Below are 22,348 nucleotides of genomic sequence, written 5' to 3'. Positions count from 1 at the left end.
CAACTTCAAAGAACCATACTTAACATAAAAATCCACAAACTATGTTTGGTTTATAAAATAGTACCAAGCTATATAATCATAACTGTAAACAACATGTCATCAGCAGCACAACAAACAAAACATAAGGCAGAAATCATGTGGATAAAGCAAAAAATCTCGTCTTTGTGTTCCAAAAAACAGGCAATGAACATTGACCTATACAAATTGCACATGGAACTAGTCATTCACATGAAGTGTCCACTATTTCTTGATTAATTAATGCACAGGGTTAGAACATACACAAATACCATAATTGAAAGAAAATATGCAATATAACAAATGACCGCAACAAAATGATAAGTCAAAAAAACATCTATCAATCACATCACCAATACAAAAAAAAAATCACCTTTCACAAAAGAGTGATTAATCTAACAGACATAAAATTGTCTGAACAAATGAACAACCTACTTGAAAAGGGTCCCGAACATAGCATAAACACAATGGTGTCAAACAGGACAATAGAAAATATCATAACAGAAACCAAACACGTCATCAAGCAACAAGAAAAACTAAATACACCTGAATTGAATGCAACAGTAAGAATAGAACTAGTTGCTGAGGAAATAAGAAAAAACATAATCAAAGACAACAGAACCACTATAAAAGACAACACAATGAAACTAAATAAAAAGCCTGCAGAAAATTACACAAAAAATTAATGTAAAAAATGCTATTATCACAAAATCTGGCATATGTAATATGATCGTAGTCATGAAAGAAAAGGAATACATTGACAAAACATTAAGATTCATCAAAAGCAACAATGTCACAGAATTAACAAGTGATGCAACCAACCGATACCAAAGAAATTTACAGAAAAATCTAATAAACACAGAAACAGTTTTTACAGACAGACAGATTAAAAGGATGATATAGAAAAACCCAAGGCAGCCACTTTAGAATCACTGCCTAAAGTTCACAAACCTGGAATTCCTATACATTCACTGGTAAACTTTACCAAAGCACCAACATACTACCGTATTTAGCCAAATACACACAGACACTCTGCTACAGACAATACGCAAATATACTGAATACAGAAGTCTAAAGAACTCAAGTGACTTAATAGAAAAATAAGAAATGAAAATATACAAACATTAATTTCATTTACATAATCTCCATGTACACACACATCCAACAGAAGAAACCACCAACATCATAGAAAGAAACCTCAAATTACAAGGAAACTTTCCCACAATAAACATACAAGAAATATCAGCCATAATCAGGCTCATCACAGAGCAAAACTACTTCACATTAAACAACAAATTTTGCTCTCAACAAGATGGACTACCTACGAGATCCCCAGTCAGTGGCCTCCTAGCTGACATTTTTCTCGATCAGGTAGAAAAGCAAATCTTTGTCAAATAGTTATACCAAAACAGTACAAAATAATATACTAGTACACATACATAGATGGTATAATCTGCCTAATATGTGAATCCCCACCTCGCATAAATTACTTCATGAGTACATAAACACCATCCACCCACAAATACAGTTCATCATTGAAACACAGACAGATGAGAAACTCAAATTCCTAGATCTCACTATACACAAGAGAAATATCAGACGTGGGTTCACAATTTACAGGAAACCCACAATCACCAGTTACATTGTTCATAAACAATCCAATCACCCTATAACTCGCAAAGAAGCAAGCTTCAGATATTTACTACACAGACTGAACAAAACACTATATACAAACATGGTTACATGCAAGAACTGAATACAATAAAGCAGATTGTACAGGTCAATGGATATGATACAAAGAGAGTAGACAACATAAACCACAAAAACAGCGAACACATAACCATCAAACAGACACACAAACAAATACAACTCAGCATACAAGAAATCAGCAGACAGACAGCAACAACTGGCACATAATGACTTACAACAAAAAAGCCACACACAGCGTGAGCAATACACACACACACACACACACACACACACACACACACACAAAAAAACTATAAACGCCACCATCACTTGAAATCTACACGCCTTACCCAAACAAAAATATCGTGAAACGAATGAATACTACACACACACACACACACACACACACACACACACACACACACACAAAAAAAAAACTATAAACGCCACCATCACTTGAAATCTACACGCCTTACCCAAACAAAAATATCGTGAAACGAATGAATACTACACAGCCACTGTCCTTATAAAATTTTCTATCTTTATAAAAGAATAACTTCACCATTTATTATACCTTACTAGGTAGTGGAGAAACTAAACCACAATCAATTAACATGAAACTCCAAAATTATATATTACATGGTATTGAAATTTTTAACTGATGCACAAAAAAGAGACATAAGAAAACAGGTGGTAATTTACTCATAACATTAGGTATACATGAAGTGAAAAAATTATCGAACACCTAACAATGAAGAAAGAAGGTTCAGGACTAACAAAACGTGAAGGAGGATTTCTTCCTTTATTATTCGCAGCATTATCGTATCTAGCAACTAACACTTCACAAGAAGGTGGAGCAGCTGATATTGCAAACGCAGAAATGGAGAAAAAAGGTGATACAGAATTAGAAGAACCAAAAACATAATATATCAATGGAGAAGAAAGCTGGGGTGCGAATGAAAAAAATTCCAAAAATAATCCATATGTATCCTACTCCATTAAGTAATTCTGATACAGAAGAACTTGCTAAACAATTAAGAACCAAATATTTTCGTGGTGTCTTTATGATTGATGAATTACCTAATCGTCCTAGAGAATATGTATCTGGCATAGTTAATTTAGCTATATCTGATCATGGAGGCTACCATTGGATCTGTTATTATAAGAATAAAGATAAAAATTTGTTTACGATTCATTTGAAGGAATTATTCTTATAGATGTCGTTAAATGTCTAGGCTAGTGAATTGTACTATAACAACAACGAATACAAAATTTTAAAGAAGTAATTTGTGGCCATTTGAGTATATTTGTTTTAAAAATAATGTCAGATAATTGTAAGTTTAATGATATTTTGAATCTACACTCCTGGAAATGGAAAAAAGAACACATTGACACCGGTGTGTCAGACCCACCATACTTGCTCCGGACACTGCGAGAGGGCTGTACAAGCAATGATCACACGCACGGCACAGCGGACACACCAGGAACCGCGGTGTTGGCCGTCGAATGGCGCTAGCTGCGCAGCATTTGTGCACCGCCGCCGTCAGTGTCAGCCAGTTTGCCGTGGCATACGGAGCTCCATCGTAGTCTTTAACACTGGTAGCATGCCGCGACAGCGTGGACGTGAACCGTATGTGCAGTTGACGGACTTTGAGCGAGGGCATACAGTGGGCATGCGGGAGGCCGGGTGGACGTACCGCCGAATTGCTCAACACGTGGGGCGTGAGGTCTCCACAGTACATCGATGTTGTCGCCAGTGGTCGGCGGAAGCTGCACGTGCCCGTCGACCTGGGACCGGACCGCAGCGACGCACGGATGCACACCAAGACCGTAGGATCCTACGCATTGCCGTAGGGGACCGCACCGCCACTTCCCAGCAAATTAGGGACACTGTTTCTCCTGGGGTATTGGCGAGGACCATTCGCAACCGTCTCCATGAAGCTGGGCTACGGTCCCGCACACCGTTAGGCCATCTTCCGCTCACGCAGCAACATCGTGCAGCCCGCCTCCAGTGGTGTCGCGACAGGCGTGAATGGAGGGAAGAATGGAGACGTGTCGTCTTCAGCGATGAGAGTCGCTTCTGCCTTGGTGCCAATGATGGTCGTATGCGTGTTTGGCGCCGTGCAGGTGAGCGCCACAATCAGGACTGCATACGACCGAGGCACACAGGGCCAACGCCCGGCATCATGGTGTGGGGAGCGATCTCCTACACTGGCCGTACACCACTGGTGATCGTCGAGGGGACACTGAATAGTGCACGGTACATCCAAACCGTCATCGAACCCATCGTTCTACCATTCCTAGACCGGCAAGGGAACTTGCTGTTCCAACAGGACAATGCACGTCCGCATGTATCCCGTGCCACCCAACGTGCTCTAGAAGGTGCAAGTCAACTGCCCTGGCCAGCAAGATCTCCGGATCTGTCCCCCATTGTGCATGTTTGGGACTGGATGAAGCGTCGTCTCACGCGGTCTGCACGTCTAGCACGAACGCTGGTCCAACTGAAGCGCCAGGTGGAAATGGCATGGCAAGCCGTTCCACAGGACTACATCCAGCATCTCTACGATCGTCTCCATGGGAGAATAGCAGCGTGCATTGCTGCGAAAGGTGGATATACACTGTACTAGTGCCGACATTGTGCATGCTCTGTTGCCTGTGTCTATGTGCCTGTGGTTCTGTCAGTGTGATCATGTGATGTATCTGACCCCAGGAATGTGTCAATAAAGTTTCCCCTTCCTGGGACAATGAATTCACGGTGTTCTTATTTCAATTTCCAGGAGTGTGGTTGATGGACAGTTTTGGAACTAAGGCATAGCCTAAAGGCAGCTACAAGATCAGTGTGCCTATACAAAATAAAAAAAGGATTTGAATCAAAAACTGAAGATTTTCAATCAAACAAAAAGAAGGAAAAAATTCAGAAACTAAAAATTTAATCAAATACTTCAACAACAATATAAATGATGTTTATAATATGTATGCATAATTATAATCATTAGTAGATAGAAAAATAGAATGTAATTAAGCAATTTAAAATGAACTGAGTAAAATTTTTAAAGCATTTAAAAGTTTTATTGATTTTGAAGGCAGAAGACTGATAGATATAAAAGGTCTTGTAAATGATCATGATCCAGTTGCCAAACAATATTAAGAAAATGAGTCTACCTCAGCTAAAGCAGACTTTGCGTCACCTATCACAACTTAGTCTGCGACTAAACGACCTTGTTACAAAAATTGAATATGAAAAGTATAAGTGATTTCTTTCAATAAAGGAAATACAATTTATGATAGTGCTATAGAACAATATCGTAAAATGATACATAACAACAATGCAACTCTGATTTATGCTTTAGAGAGATGCGGTATACTGGAACCAAAGGTATATGATAAACAAATTACTGAATTTACTTTTTGACTGGTGGTGATTAAAAAACACATAATTTCGAGTATTTACCATTATAAAGTTGGTGTTATTGATAAAAACATAGAAAAAGGTTTATCATTTAATGATTTTGATATTTTGTTAAGTGTGTTTGATAATCTATATGAAATATCTACCTGCAACCAGTCAATAAAAATATTGCATAAATAAAATTTTCTAAGTGTAAAACTAGAAGATAAAGTTAAAACTGTTCCAGTACACAGTTCAAATGGCTCTGAGCACTATGGGACTTAACTTCTGAGGTCATCAATCCCCTAGAACTTAGAACTATTTAAACCTAACCAACCTAAGGACATCACACACATCCATGCCCAAGGCAGCATTCGAACCTGCGACCGTAGTGGTCGCTGACTCCATTTAATAAAACAATTTTTATTATAATTTTTCATAATTGGTTCACTGACAAATTTCATGTTTAGGTAGTGCTGTTTCGTTATTTGTCACCTATTTCAATCTTATCTTATACTATTGTAAGTCTACATGAATGAAGGTAGTTTTATTATTATTTTTGAAAATAGTAGTTGCAGATGAATATCTTAAAGCATTGAAATAGTTGAATGAGTGTGGTTACTTAGAATTGAGGATGGTTCAAAAATTACTCAAGTGCATGTTGTTGTATTTATAGAAGCATTAATGATAATTTAGGACACATATGGTCTTGAAATAAGTTGTGAATTGACAAAGAAACTTTAGATTTTTTTAATAAAGCTAGACTATACAACTACTATGTATAAATTCAATAAGAAAAATATAAACTTGAATTATAAAGGTGCAACTAAAAAGCTATTGCACGTCACAGAGTCTGTATTTCATTTATGGCAAAACTATGTTGACATTCAGTTTCATAAAGATAGCAATAATAATAATATTTTAATTATAAATAGGAGAGAAGTACATAGCTATCAAATACATGGTCACCATTGTCCAAAAGATGTAGACGGGTATTAGGTCACTCATTTTTTCCAAATTTGAATAATGATCTAGCGGAAATATATATGGATAATGAAGAGTTCTGGTACTTGGAAATTGAGGAGAATACACCAAGACATAAAATAAACTGATTTGAATTTTTAGTTCATGCACTAGGTTTAGAACAAACCAATGTTGATGGAGCAATAATTTATCCATACTATAATGGTTCACTTTTAGAATTATCTCAAGATGATATCGATGGTATCCAAAGTTTGTATGGTAAAAAATGTCGACAACAAAGACATCTATACTGAAAAGAATTACAGTTGTTTCATCTGAACCAGTTGAATCTCTATGTAAAATTAGGAAGTTCAATATCTTGTTATTTGTGAATGGAATTTTTATGTAATTTTTTTTATCAGAAGTGGGTTTGGGTAAGACAGGGTATGAAATCACAGCTAATAACGAACTGTTTAAAATTTTTGCTGTAAGATTTACAAAAAGTAGATGGAATATGTCAAAAACCAAGTACTGAGGTTATTCTATTTGTTGACAGTATGATAAATTTGTCTACATTACAATTAATACCAGGACATCCTAAGCCAATATCTAATACAAGATTACATAACAATTTTTAATAAATATTGTAGTCAACACATATACAGGAAGAACATTTTTATTCTTTGATGAAGTTTTCTATGTGGCGATAGATGAATGCGATTTTAATTATAAAAGATGAGGTGTTATAACTAGAGAATTTCCAGGAGTGCCTACTGGAATGAATTCTGTGCTTAGGTACATTAATTGTTTGGCGTATTTTTTCACGGATGATACTTTCTATGAATATAATGAATTCATAGAAAAGTAGTTAGAGATGGTACAGCTGATTTATCTTTATTTGGTATTGATTGTAATAAACCATCAGTATTAGTTCCTGAGGTAATAACTATATTAAAAGGTACATTGAAAAACTAGGAAATTTTACTTTTTTCCTTATAAAATGTTTTCTATATAAATGGAAGCCTTATTGAAGAAGTTCAAGAACTCTGGCAATATATATTTGCTTAAAAAGATTAGTGAGCTACAAGTAAATTTTATATAACTACCAGTTGCGAATATTTGAATACTAGAGAAGAATGTAAAATACGTTAGGAACTCAACAATAAATTAAAATTATTTTGCCAGACATATATCTCAAATTATTTTGTGACTGGGATTTTCAATTTTCTGAATTAGGGACTATTAAACTGAGATATAAAGGAGTGAAGAAGCTTAACAATAATGGTAATGAATTTCGTGATCTAGACTTTTTGCTTTAAATTCTCAGATTTTTTCACAGTAATCTCGTGGGGGATGACTATCCCCCACTAAATTTGATCCACAAATATGAACTTCTTAAAAATTAATTCCAGTGTGCTCAGAATGCCCATTATTTTCAACTGAAATTTTATTTCATTCTGTACAGATTTTTATTACATCCTGTAATTTTAGTGCACTCAAAATTGGCTTGGATACAATATAACATTATTAAATTATATTAATTTCTATAATTAATTAATTAATTTACTTCTAAAAAAGTACATGCAATAAAAACATACCAAGTGCACTCAATGTACCCACTCACTACTGGTATGTGCTCAATGACTTCTATCTTTCACATCAACTGCTGTGTTATGGAATATATACAGTGACTTGTGTTAAGCAGTGGGTGCATTTGATGCTTCATTGTGCTTGTAAGGTGTGTGACATTGAATTTTCATAGAGGGCTTATTTATATTATGATAAGCATGCATTTTAATGAGTTCTACAGACATGTATGACTGCAGAGTCTCACGGCAGTGACAATGAATAAAAAGTTCTCAGGTTTCCAACAACATCAAGTAATTAAAATTACACAATCTTTCAACTGAGCACAAATATGACTGCCAGTGGGCTTCTGGCACGCACCTTGTGTACTTTAGCTGCTGGCTGTGACCCAAAGGTTACCAAAGCATCGCCATACCTCAGTTTTCGATGCACCTGCTTCAGTTGTGCAACTGGTGGATCCCAAGCTGCACTGAGCTGCCGGCCACCATTTCTATTTAGAGTGTTACAGGTGATTTTTGTTTCAATGGCATCTTTAATTACACAATCCCAGAAGCAGTTTGTGCGATTCATGATGGCTGTTTCGTCAAGTTTTATCTGATGTCCCTTTTCTAAAGCACGCTGATCTAAAGCAGACTTCTCAGGTAGCATAGGTGATAAAGTTTGGTTCCCTCTTCCAAATCAACCAACCTGTGTTGTACCACAGTGCATACTGATTGTCTGACATAAGGCTGGCAACTTAGACTCCAGGTGTTTTCAGACCTAATGCATCTTTAACTTGTCTCAGTAATCGCCCGATTTTTGTCAGAGGCCTTAGGAGCGATTTGATCTTGTGTCGTTTCAGTACATAGACAACACGTTGGTAATTTTGTCCCACATACGTCAGAAACTGGGAACACCTTAACGGCATTAACAGTAACATCCAGTTTACCGTGGAGGTAGAAAAAGAGAATGTGTTGCCCTTCCTCAACGTTCTCGTCCGCAACAAACGAAATGGATGCCTTGTTACAGCGTCTACAGGTAACCCACCCACAATGATCTGTACTTGCATGCCATCAGCCATGATCACGTAGTACAGAAATGCACTATTTTACAAACATTGGTGCTTCATGCAAGAATGGTATCAGATGCTGATAACCTGTCCCATGAGCTGAGCCACCTACGCAAGGTCTTCAGGAACAATGGTTGTAACGTCCATCAAATAAATGAAGTGATCCCAGGCAATACTCACAAGAAGACCGCAGACGAACAGCAGGCAAAGAAACTTGAATTCTTGCCATTCTGTGGCTCTGTGTCGACACGACCAGCTACCTGCTGAAACGACACAAGATCAAATCGATCTTCAGGACTTCGACAAAAATCCTTCAATTACTGAGACCAATTAAAGATGCAGCAGATCTCAGAACATCTGTGGTCTACAAGATACCTTGGCGAGTGTGGCCAGTCTTACATTGGGCAAGCAGTACGCACTGTGGAACAATGCAGGAAGGAGCATAAGAGAAATCTGCTTTAGCTCAGCATGGTTTAGAAAGTGGACACCAAATAATATTTGACAGAACATCTGTTGTGGCTTGCTGGCTTCTGTGATTGTGCAATCAAGGAAGCCATTTAAATAGAAACACTGATAACAACCTAAATAGAGACGGTGTCCTGCAGCTCAGTACAGCATAAGGTCCAACATTCATTCAGTTGAAGAGGATGCATTGAACGCCTCGTCAACATATGCCCACATATGACGATGCCACGGGCACCTGTGACGTCACAGGCAGCAGTTACTGTATACAAAGAGCGTATCAGGAGCCCACTGGCAGTCATACCACTTGACAGTGGTCAAGGAGTGCTTGTCTGAAAGAATCGTGTAATTTTAATTACTTAACGTGGTGGGAAGCGAAAGAACTTTTATTCAGTTATTGACACAGTTTAGATGCAGTAATATTTAAGTTTAGGAGCTTCATTGTGCTTGCAGACTTGAATGTCTCACAATAAATGGCAAGTATTTTTATAAGTACCGAGATATCGACCTTGACATTGTCTTTGGAATTGTTACATCTCTCACTGTTACCATGTTTCGTCATATGTTTATAAACAGTTCCTTTCATTGTACAGTTTAAGCAATATTTCATAATAAAGAGCCTTCCTCCTTCCTTCCCAAATACAGTTGTCTTGTGAGCGAGTGTGTCCACATGGACGTGCATGCGCACATTTGTGTGTGTGTGTGTGTGTGTGTGTGTGTGTGTGTGTGTGTGTGTGTGTGTGTGTGTGCAAGAGAGCTTCTGTAAGGTTTGGAAGATAGGAGACGAGGTACTGCCAGAAGTAAAGCTGTGAGGACGGGGTGTGAGTCTTGCTTGGGTAGCTCAGTTGGTAGAGCACTTGCCCGCGATAGGCAAAAGTCCTGAGTTCGAGTCTCGGTCGGGCACACAGTTTTAATCTGCCAGGAAGTTTCATTCGTTTATGTTGCACAACTCCATCTTGGTGTAACGATTTTTTTCTGTCAGTGTATATCAATCGGAAGGAGAACGTGCTTTTTCCTATAACAGGAGTGAGAAAAACTAAAATTTTTATTAAGTTCAAGAAAATGTTAGATACAGGAGTCAACATAGTCTCTAACTTCACAAGTAACAACGCTATTCGTGACATAGCAACATAACCACTATTCTCCAACCCACTGCATAATGTGTCAAACTGGAAATATGAGGGCTGTCTTATTATAATCCTAGGCTGTTACATAATGATTCTAGATAACAATTTGAGGGTGGCTTTAATAGCGTTTCCACATTCATTTAGATGAATTCCAGGTCTGGGCTACACCTTAAACCAACAGCCCAGAACATGTAACTTTCACTATACATTTGTTCAGTGTTAATTATGAGAGTCAATGTTAAAAAATGAAAGACATAGAAAAAGCTCGATATATTCATTCACATGATTAAACCTGAACTTTCGAAAGGGGTTATTTATTTAGTGTACAGCACCACACATGAAATGCAGTAATAAGTAAAAAGACATAAATACAAACTACACATTAAACTAACAATGAATTGTTATATGTATGCTAATGTCCCGTCTCCTTATCCAATAATGCTTGATGGTGTAATCGTAAAAATGTCATTTGGATCATTCAGGCATGTTCTCAATATATACTCCTCTACAATGTGCCAGATACAGAGCCATATAAAGGCGATACTCCACCTATGGCAGAAGTGCCAAATCTGTGCCATCGCTTGCCCCCCTTCATAAAACTACATTTCTGCACTTTTTCTAAATAGTTTTAGCTATTTTAATAAATGAAAAATATTTCTTAATTGAACTATATTATGTAAAATACTGCACAAAACAAATAAAATGTATCATTGCTGTGAATAAATCACAAGTACAGTGTGTTGAAGTTGGCCAACCACCTTCTACTACTGAAATGGTGGAAGTCGCTAAAAATTGGACAACTACAGTTGATATTCTTTTCTTTTTAGCTGTGGCCATCATTAACTAGTTGACAGTATTTTGTGAGATAGTCGTTGTTGTGGGCTGTGTTACTTTGTTGCACTTTATTGCATTTAGTAATGGTTCCTTTCCTTGTGATAATTGTACAAAATTACTGCAGGTGGGAGCTTTATTAAACATGTCAATATGTACAACAATTTCAGTTTTGTTTACAAACAACATTTAAATGATTTTTTACTTTCTTGCATGACATCTGCAGAAGCACAGATTACGGTGTCAATAGGCCTACTGCAGGAAATAGATGTGAACTCTACACAGCTCCTCACCCTGTGCAAACCTCTGTGGGGGCCATGTTTGCTTCCTTCACACCCCACTCACCCCATCTGAAAACTGCCAGCTTATGGTTAACACACTGTAATGCAACCTTTCTACAGAAAATTGAAGTAGAACGTTATTTTTTGTGTATGGGGCTACAGTAAATTGGGTTTTCTATGATATATAATAAAGACCGATGCAACAATGCTACTATGGGATGAGAATGTTAATTTGGTGGAGAAAAGGTATACCAAAAAACAGTTAGCAATTTCTCAGCACATAAATTCACCAACACTATCTTTCCTGCCTCAAAGTTAAATAACTTTCTCCGAAAATAGCGCACTTGCAGAGTATACATGTTCAGAAAATTGATGCAAAATATTTAAAAAGCTAAGATAAAATAAGAATAGGGGAAAGGAAAGGCAGTCATCTGTGTGTAGTTCCAAACCATGATTTTACAGAAAAGCAGAACGCTAAACCACTGAAGAAGGACATGAAACAGCCTTGATGGGACTAAACATATGAAGATATTTTGGAAGAACAAATGAGAGTATTCGAGAAATATAATAGCAAAAACTCACTCAAGACTAACAACACTTGTCAAAATCAGAAATAAGGGGGCAACATTAGTCAGACAGACAGAGAGGAGACACATGACAGAACTATATTAAATTATTGAAAACAACTTTACGAAGCACAGCACGCGTGACTTTTACAGGACCCATTGGAAAGATCCATGGATACAAACCACATAATCTATGTTTCAGAAAGCAACATGGTAAACTCACTTTGACATATCACAACAACAGTATGGAGCAATTTCAATGAATCTCTGAGCTGCACAACTGTCCAGTATTACCCTAAAAATTTCCCAAGACGACTCCTATACATACACACCAACCAGCAAAGACGAAATTTTCAACCATATCATTTGAGTCAAAAATGATGGTACATCTGGGGAAGATGGCATCATCATGAAGTTATTTGAAGCACAGACACACAACACAATTGAGGAATTAACAAAAATCATCATGGATATATGGCACACAGAAAAATTGCCAATAAATTTGAAGTATGTACTCATCCACCCATTCCACAAGATAGGTTAAAGGACCAATGTAAGGAACTACAGAGTGGTGTCTCTCCTTCCTGTCACATGCAAGATACTCACAAGATGTTTACATCAAAGAAAAAAACAGCACGAACATAAGATCAGCAACTACCAAGCGAGCTTTCCACCAGGGTGCTCCTTCAAAGAACAGACCAGCTACCTAATAACAATACTGAAATATAAGGCAACACGAAACAGCTCAATCATATCCACTTTTATCGAATTCATGATGACATTAATTAATTGACTGATAGTCTCTGTTTGATATCCTAGAAGGGCAGAGACTAGTACCAAAGACAGTAAGCTTCGATAACCAAACACTGACAGACAAAAAGTCAAAATTAAAATTTACCTATGAAATAGCACAAACTTTTGCAATTAAAACAGGTGTCCATCAAGAAGATGGATGGCCACCACTCACCTTCAATCTCATATTAGGTGAAGTCCTCATGGAATGCTGAAAATAATTAAAAAATCTAAATATTTGAAAACCTATTCTGCTTGGACGGACAAAGGTGACAGTAATATTACTTGCTTAGCTTTCGCGGATGATGTGGCTATAGTAGCGGACAGTAAAATCACAGCAATAAAGTAAAGGTGCTCGAGGAAGGTGATGAAAAGGCTGACTTACAGATTCCTTAAAAAACAGAAACTGAGTTGATCTGTACTAAATTTAACGTTTAGAAACTAGACTGAAGTACAGAAAATCAAAAGAGTCAGACACTTCAAGAATTTTGGAGATCATAGAAGAAATGAGGCTAATAAGGGAAGCACTGTGAGATTGATTTCAAAAATGGAAGACAGCGTGCATGAAAGAACATACAATAAGGTGATCTGTCCCAAAAGACTGGATGTGAACGAAATTTAAATTCTCAACAGGAAAGGCAATCTGTGAGACATCCTAAAGGAAGAACAAAGTATTACACTGTCCAGTCACAATAATATGCCTCACAAGCGACTTCTAATCAAGCTGCGGGCCTATGGGGTATCGTCTCAGTTGTGCGACTGGATTCAATCATCGAGTAAAACTGAAGTGATATCAGGTGTTCCCCAGGGAAGCGTCCTGGGACCTCTGCTGTTCCTGATCTATATAAATGACCTGGGTGACAATCTGAGCAGTTCTCTTAGGTTGTTCACAGATGATGCTGTAATTTACAGTCTAGTAAGGTCATCAGAAGACCAGTATCAGTTGCAAAGCGATTTAGAAAAGATTGCTGTATGGTGTGGCAGGTGGCAGTTGACGCTAAATAACGAAAAGTGTGAGGTGATCCACATGAGTTCCAAAAGAAATCCGTTGGAATTTGATTACTCGATAAATAGTACAATTCTCAAGGCTGTCAATTCAACTAAGTACCTGGGTGTAAAAATTACGAACAACTTCAGTTGGAAAGACCACATAGATAATATTGTGGGGAAGGCTAGCCAAAGGCTGCGTTTCATTGGCAGGATACTTAGAACATGCAATAAGTCCACTAAAGAGACAGTTTACACTACACTCGTTCACCCTCTAACGCTGCGAGATGTGGGATCCTTACCAGGTGGAATTGACGGAGGACATCGAAAGGGTGCAAAAAAGGGCAGCTCGTTTTCTATTATCACGTAATAGGGGAGAGAGGGTGGCGGATATGATACGCGAGTTTGGATCGAAGTCATTAAAGCAAAGACGTTTTTCGTCGTGGCGAGATCTATTTACGAAATTTCAGTCACCAACTTTCTCTTCCGAATGCGAAAATATTTTGTTGAGCCCAACCTACATAGGTAGGAATGATTATCAAAATAAAATAAGAGAAATCAGAGCTTGAACAGAAAGATTTAGGTGTTCGTTTTTCCCGCGCGCCGTTCGGGAGTGGAATGGTAGGGAGATAGTATGATTGTGGTTCGATGAACCCTCTACCAAGCACTTAAATGTGAATTGCAGAGTAATCATGTAGATGTAGATGTAGATGTAGATGTGTCAAGGAGATGGACTCCCACCACTAACCTTCAATCTCATCTTAGGTGAAGTCCCTAGTGAATGCAGAAAATAATTAAAAAATCTATCTGGAAACCTATTCTGCTTGTCAAAAACCTAGATAACCACCTTTAGCAGCATGGACCGTTGTGAGATGTGCAGGCAGAGTGTCAACGAAGTTTTGGAAAGTACCAGCAGGGATGTGGTGCCATGGCAACTCCAGTGACCGGACAGCTGTGCTAGACTTCTCAGTTGAGAATCAATTGACCGGACAGCCAAATCAAGGTGGTCCCTAAGATTTTCGATTAGGTTTAAATCCAGGGAGTTTGGCGGCCATGGGAGTACAGTAAACTCACTATGATGCTCTTCAAACCATGCATGTACACTGTAAGCTGTGTGACACATTCCAATGTTCTACTGGTAAACACCATTGTGGTGATGAAAAAGAACTGCATGTAGTGGTGTACATGGTCCCCAAGGATAGATGCATACCTGTGTTGATCCACTGTCCCTTCCAGAATGATGAGATAACCTAAGGAAAGTCACAAAAACGTTCCCCAGACCATAATTCTCCCTCCTCCGACCTCGACCCTTCTGACGATTGTTGGAAGGCGGCTATCTGTTCGATAGTACATAAAATGTAATTCATCTGAAAAGCCCGCAAGCCTGCCATTCCGCGAATCCCCAGTTGCAGTATTGGTGTGTAAATTACAGCATTCATGACTAATAGAAAGCAGACAGTATGGGCACATGAACCAGGTGCCAGCTGCAGAGACCCATGTGCAGCAACATTCACTGCACAGGTAGTGTTGAAGAGGTACTGTTGGTAGCCCCTCAGTTCATATGCGTGTTCAGTTGCTCAACAGTTGCCCGTCTATTTGCCCTTACACAACTCCGCAGCCATCGTTCGCACCTGTCAGCTATTACCCATGGTGCACCACAGTTGCCTCAGTGGCAGTTTTAGATAGCACCACTTTACCATACATGGTGTACTTTAACAATGGCGGTATGGGATCAGTTGCCAAACATAGCAGTTTTGGAAATACTTCCACCCTTGGCCTGAAATCCAATGGTTATGCCCTTTGGACATCAGATAACTCGCTCCATTGGCAAAATACAATGACTGCACAATTCTCCACATTCCCTAACTCACTTTATATACCCTCCACAGCTAGCACTGCCGCCTACCATCTGTGAGCGATTACTACTCATTGATATAAACATAAGGCGGTGGTCATATTCATGTAACTGGACAATGTATAAGGAAAATTTTTGGCCTAGATAAACCGGAGGTCCAATAGAGACTGAAGTCTCATAAAACAGAGAAATTCTCAAGCCTGGCAGCTGACATTAGAAAAGGAGGATTTAAATTTAGTGGACATGTTGCAAGAATCCCACAAAAGAGTTAAACAATAGGCTATGGAATACATCAAAAATTAGAGAATATACCATGGATCAAACAAGTTGGAAAGACTTTGAGAAAGCACAGATACAAACAGTGGAAGTAGTATACAGTAAGCAGTTTATTAAAAAGGTAAACTGTTGGGGAGAATGAGATAGTATCATATAATGGTGTTTAATAATAATTTATTCCAGTACTTACAGGTGTGATTTTGGTAAATTCCTGTGTTTCTCATAAGAGAAGAACCATTGGTGTAAAATAAACAGTGTATTACTGAAAGATTTCTTGTTCATTGATGGGGAAGGTGGAAATATTAACTGTTCAGTTCGTTATGCAAAATTTAGTACTGGAGTTAAATGATGTGCTGATGTAATTCATGTGTCATCAAACTAAAGGAAATGGTCTTAAAAGTATGCTGCTGAAACTTAAAATTTACTGCTTTCCATTGATAAAAACTATTACAGGTATGAAGAAAACAATGTGTAGTGTGAGAAATTACATTTACATATCATACTGCAATGCACAACTAGAGTTTCAAGTCAGTGGATTGCACTACTCACATACCGTTTTCTGCAGAACAACTAATCAAGAGCCACAAAGAAGCATTATATATTTTATTAATGATGAATTATTTCTGTCATATGAATTTTAAACAGATACATTTATTTTTAAGTGTTACCATGCATATAGAGGTATCACAGTCCAAGTCTTGGAATTGATGAATTTTCAAGTGCTGAGCATTTCACTTCTTATGTCTTACATGTTCTGAACAAGTGTTGAGAAAAGAGTAACAGGAATTTCAGCGGGCAGCACAAATACCAGTTATGGAGAGAAAGAGAGAAAGATAAAAGTAATCTTATTATATATTGCAAGAAAAAAGTGAAAATAAATGAATATGTGTAGAAAGTCATGCTATGCTGTGCATAATGGTGCCCAGGCAGCTGCAAACTGCTTATCAATTAATAGACAAATAATAATTGGGAAAATCTTGCAGCATATTTATATTTATGCATTACATGTTAAGAAGCTAAAATCATTTGGTGGATTTACTCAAACAGAATACAAGACTTCTGGGTCACAGTAAACCCAGATGATTACACAGCTCTACATTTTGTTTTTTATTTCCAAATATATTCAAACACATTTATTATATTTCAGAGGCCCTGAATCCAAATATGGCTTCACTTTTTCTGAATTGTCTCTAGTTCTGAAGATAACTTTTGACACTCTTTGATATTTCACAATTAAATATTCTATTAAATTCTTTAAAAATTATTTTGTGTTTTTATCTTATATGTTTCAGGAAAATATGAGTTCTTTATGAAGAGGATGCCTAAACAACCCAAATGTGTTCTGTTAGATTTGCAGTGAGTACTGCTTGCAGAAACAAAGACGGAACATCACAGACTTTGTAAGTAAGGGGTACCTTGCATATTTTGGGATACAGCTTGGAGACCTAGATAGGCCATGGGCTCCCCACACTGTCTGTAAAAGTTGTGTAGAGCATCTACAACAATGGAAAAATGGACAAAGAGAATGTTTAAATTTTGGTGTACAAGTGGACTGGCGAGAGCCAAAAAACCACCAGTATGACTGTTACTTTTGTGTAGTAGATGTCAAAGGTTTCAGTTGATTCAAAAAACATAAATGGGAGTACCCAGGTTTATAATCATCCAGGAGACCTGTGGCACACAGTTAAGTTCTATACCAGTGTTTACTGAACTACCTAAACTTACGTCAGAACCTGAAAAAACACGGAATTTGGAGGGCAAAAGCAGTAAATATGAAGGAGAAATTACTACACCTAAATTGTTCACTCAAGAGAAACTAAATGACCTGGTATTTGATCTTAATTTGTCAAAGAAGGTATCAGAACTTCTGGCATCCAGGCTAAAGGAAAACAATTGCCCTAGTCCGGATGCAAAAATTTCAATGTACCATACAAGAAAAGCAGCTCTTCTACAATACTTCAGCCAAGACAAACAATTTGTATATTGCAATAACATTCACAGTCTACTCATTCAGATGGGATTACAGGGATATCAGCCTAAAGACTGGCGGCTTTTTATTGACAGCTCCACCAGTAGCCTGAAATGTGTCTTGCTTAACAATGGTAACATCTTTGTTTCCATTCCCATTGGTCACTCAGCAAAACTGAAAGAAGAATATGAAACTATCAAAATTATATTGCAGAAATTACACTATCATGAACATCAATGGTCTATTTGTTGTGATCTGAAGATGGTAAACATCCTCCTTGGGCAGCAGAATAGGTACAACACAAAGTACCCTTGTTTTATATGCTTTATGGGACAGCAGAGCAAAACTGGGTCACTGAAGCAAATTGATAAGGCCATTAAGGGAAAGTATTACTGTAGATGCAACCAGCATCATTCAGGAGCCATTGGTTAAGAGAGAGAAAATAATTCTCCCTCCGTTGCATATAAAGCTGTGATTGATGAAGCAGTTTGTTAGGGCCCTAGATAAAGAAGGCAATTGCTTCAAATACAAATGTAGATTTTATCCTGCATTGAGCACTGAAAAATTGAAAGGAAGTATATTTGATGGGCTGCAAGTTTGCAAACTCATGAATGATTCCAAAGTGACAAATTTCATGAATAATTCAGAACTGTTGGGGTGGTGTAGTTATACTTTAGATGTGAAAAACTTCTTAGGTGATCATAAGGCAGACAAATACACACAAACTGTGAAGAACATGTTGACAGCCATTAAAAAGTTGGGTGCTATATGAATATCAAAGTGCATTTCCTCCACAACCACTTATCAAGATTTCCATATAACTTAGGTAATTACAATGAGGAGCAAGGGGAGAAGTTCCACCAAGAAATTAAAATAGTGGAAGATAGATATTGAGGCAGGTGGGACACACACGTGATGGCCAGCTACTGTTGGTGCCTCCAACACAATTGTCCTGAAGACCAATAAATAAGAAAATCATATCAACCTAATTTCATGAAGGGATAATTGCTATAGTCTCACTGAACATAGGCATTCTGTTTTGTCTGTGATGAAGTAATGCAACATAATTAGTTAATTACAGTAATTAATATGTCATTTTTGTGTTAGTTGCAGTAATCATATGACTTGTGATCAGGATACACCTATTTAGACATGATATTGCTGTACGTTTACATTCACCAATAAATGTTGAATTGCTAGAAAACGGGAGCCAATTTAACACAACTGAGACCATATTCACATTCAGCAACATAAAGTGGTCCTAAAAACACTTATAAATCTTTGTAAAAAAAATAAAAATAAAAAATTAAAAAAATAATAAATAAAAGGCTGTTGTAAAGAGTCACAGATGTCTCAAGATCTGAATGAATATTTATGCAGATTCTTTCAGACAGTACTTCACTATAGATGACTGCATCATCTTTAAGGTATCTGAGGTTACTGCAAGGTCAGTAATATGCAACTTGAACAGCAAGAGTCCCAACACATATCTCTGGGGCACACCCAAATCACTTCTACTTCTGATGATGATACTCCACTCAAGATAACATGCTGTGTCCTCTCTGCCAAAAAATTGTGTATCCTGTCACAAACTTTGCTTGATACCTTATATGACTGTAATTTTAACAATGAGTGTAGACGTGTTGTTGAGTCAAATGGTTTTCTAAAATGAAGAAATACTGAATCTACCTGAATGCCTTGATCCAAAGTGATCAATATGTCATGCGAGAAAGGTGTTAGTTGGGTTTCACATGATTGATGTTTTTGGAATTCATACTGGATGGCATGGAGGAGGTCATTCTGTTATAGATATCTCATTATGTTTGAGCTCAGACTATACTCTAAGATTGTATAACAAATTGATGTCGAGGGTATTGAACAGTAGTTTTGTGAATCACTTCCACTACCCTTACTGTGAACGGGTGTGACCTGTGCTTCCTTCCAGCTAATGTGCATGGTTTTTTGTTCAAGTGATCTATGATAAAGTGTAGTTAGAACAAGGGATAAATCAGCCACAAATTCAGTATAGAATCTGTTAGGGATTCCATTGGGCCATGCAGCTTTGTAATGATTTCATCTGTTTCTCAACACCACTGACACTGATACTTATTTCATTCATCTTTTGAGTGGCATGAGGATTAAACTGGCACAATTCTCCTGGGTTTTCTTTTGTAAAAGAATATTTGAAAATAGAATTTAGCATTTCAGCTTTTGCTTTGCTTCCCTCATTTTTATTTTCTGTCTCACTTATGAATGACTGTACAATAACTTTTAAATACAACCACAATTTCTTTGTGTTCTGTGAAAGACCATTTGACATATTCTGCATGTTGATGATCTTCCTTTCTGATTCTTGTTTTATTCCTGTTGTTTAGCCTTTAAATTTTTCATTTTTCTATAATTTTTTAATACAGAAAATGAATATAGTTTGCAAGTGCCATAGGTATGCTATTAACAGTATAACATCCATTTGAATATACAATTTTATGATATACACAGTCAAAGAACTTGGTAAATTCTTTCAGCACTACATAGCTGAAATTAAATATACATATTGTTAGGAAATTCAATTAAAAGCCATTCTGTACTAAGTTCTGAACTCATTTTTACCAGAAAAGAATGAAATGAAAATCTAAGCTTATTTCCACTTCTGTAGATAGGGAAAACATACACCTATTTCATCTTTTGGAAATAATGTGGAATCATTGACTGTCCAAAAGAAATATGTCAAGTTTTAGACCTTTGTCTCTACTGTCTTGGTTATTTCACATTTTTGGTTTAACTCAGAAGCAAAAACTACAGCTCTAAGCTTACATTATAAAACACATCTTCTTCTGTGGGACACATGCTTTGAAAACATTTATAAGTTTAAAATATTTTGTTACTCACAGGAAGTAGTACATTGACAATGACACAACTGCAACTGTCATGCAATTTTTCCAAAATTCTGAAGTTCCATGAGCCATAATTAGAAAAAAGGTTTGAATGCTGCCTGGCAGCAGAAGTGTTCGTTTTCCACTGTGCTACTGTGAAGTAAAATAAAGCACCATTTGTTTTGTGCTTCTTTGTTACTCTATAAATCATGTTTCTTAATATTTGCCAGTGGATTTCACACTGCCTGATAAGATTGCTGTGTACCTCTTACCTGTTATGTCATAACTGAACCTGCATTTACAGTGGATAGCACAATAGTCCTCCTTGTAAGTTCATCAGAAAATGGTAAAATAAAATGGATAATAAAGTTCTCAATGAAATTTACTCCCATGTTGCAGGCTTGGCACACTGATAGTTCAAACATATCTTGCTGCTAAGTGTGTTTCTTTCCTCCTGATATGTAAGTAACAAGTTAACCAAAAAGTGCAGTTACCCAAAGGAGTGTACAAGATTCATAGTGTAAATTCATTCCAGATGTAGATTTAAACAGCATAGAAAATTAAAATACATCACCTGATGAAATAACTGGCTGTAGTGGGTAATAAGATACATTATGCATTAGGCCATCAGAAGTATGTGGAATGAATTTTTATAAGTGTGTAACATCTCATTGCAGTATTCTGTTATACCTATAGAGGAAGAATGATTTTTCTGCAATACAGAATGGTTTCAGAACAACAAGTGTCATAAGGTACCATACGGCTATTTGAGAAGATGTAATAACTTATGTCAACAGTACCTGATATGATGCACACAACCTGTTGCTTACATAGAAGTAGTTGTAATTTAACTCTGACTGTTGTAAAATTACAGCAATTATAAGTATTGATACAAAGAGTAAATTTTGTATTTTGCTTCTGTTTTGTATGTCTGTTTCTCTTTAAAGTCTTTTAAATATTGAAAGCAGCTGTTTATATTGGGTCTAATGCAACTCAGCAGCAGCAGTCCACATGCATGGAAATTATGAGTGGTTACTTGGATACTTAAATTTGAATTTGTTATTCACTATCTGTAACAATTAACAGTTAAGGGAGCACACAAGATATCCTCATACCTTCTTTGAATATTCTAATACTTATTTGAAGAACATATGAAGCAGCATAGTTTGGCATTATAATCCTAACAGTAAAAACAGACACACTAGTCACTTGAATGTACCAGTAAGACACATGTCCAATAAATGGAGAATTGCTCAATTATTGCAGCTGTATGGGTTATAAGTCTTCTTTATAAGGGTTAACTCTGTTATGACTAAATATGGTTCCAAGTCTCTGAAATGAGATAAAACAGAATATAAATAATTTCATTTCTTCATTAACACATTTTATATGATAATTAGGCAGAAATAAACAAAATAAAGAACTGTTATGCAGGGGAGCCATAAAAATAGAGAACAAAAATGTGAACTGTGTACAAAATAAAAGCTCTGTTATTTTAACACATAACTCATAGTACCAGCACTAAAACAAATGTTCTTCCCCATTAAATATGGCAATAATCTGCTGGATTTTTATCATTATTATACCTCTTTATAAAATTCCTCAGACGAATGATTCATTTCACAGTTACTTGAAACAG

The 22,348-nt window shown here is 36.9% G+C and overlaps 1 protein-coding gene across 2 annotated transcripts in view; it reads right to left on the bottom strand.

Annotated features, from left to right (window-relative positions):
• The window catches only part of LOC126184317 (EH domain-containing protein 1-like), a 187,004-nt gene extending 166,163 nt beyond the window's left edge, over positions 1-20,841 (bottom strand). For both annotated transcript variants that reach the window (XM_049926691.1, XM_049926692.1), the window contains exon 1: positions 20,726-20,841. In XM_049926691.1, coding sequence (XP_049782648.1) covers positions 20,726-20,802 — 77 coding nt within the window. In that variant the 5' untranslated portion in view covers positions 20,803-20,841. The remainder of the gene's footprint in view (positions 1-20,725) is intronic.
• Between the last annotated feature and the right edge of the window lie 1,507 nt (positions 20,842-22,348).

The sequence above is a fragment of the Schistocerca cancellata genome, chromosome 4 (assembly GCF_023864275.1).
Source record: "Schistocerca cancellata isolate TAMUIC-IGC-003103 chromosome 4, iqSchCanc2.1, whole genome shotgun sequence".
Taxonomy (NCBI): domain Eukaryota; kingdom Metazoa; phylum Arthropoda; class Insecta; order Orthoptera; family Acrididae; genus Schistocerca; species Schistocerca cancellata.
This window is presented reverse-complemented; position numbering and strand designations above follow the sequence as displayed.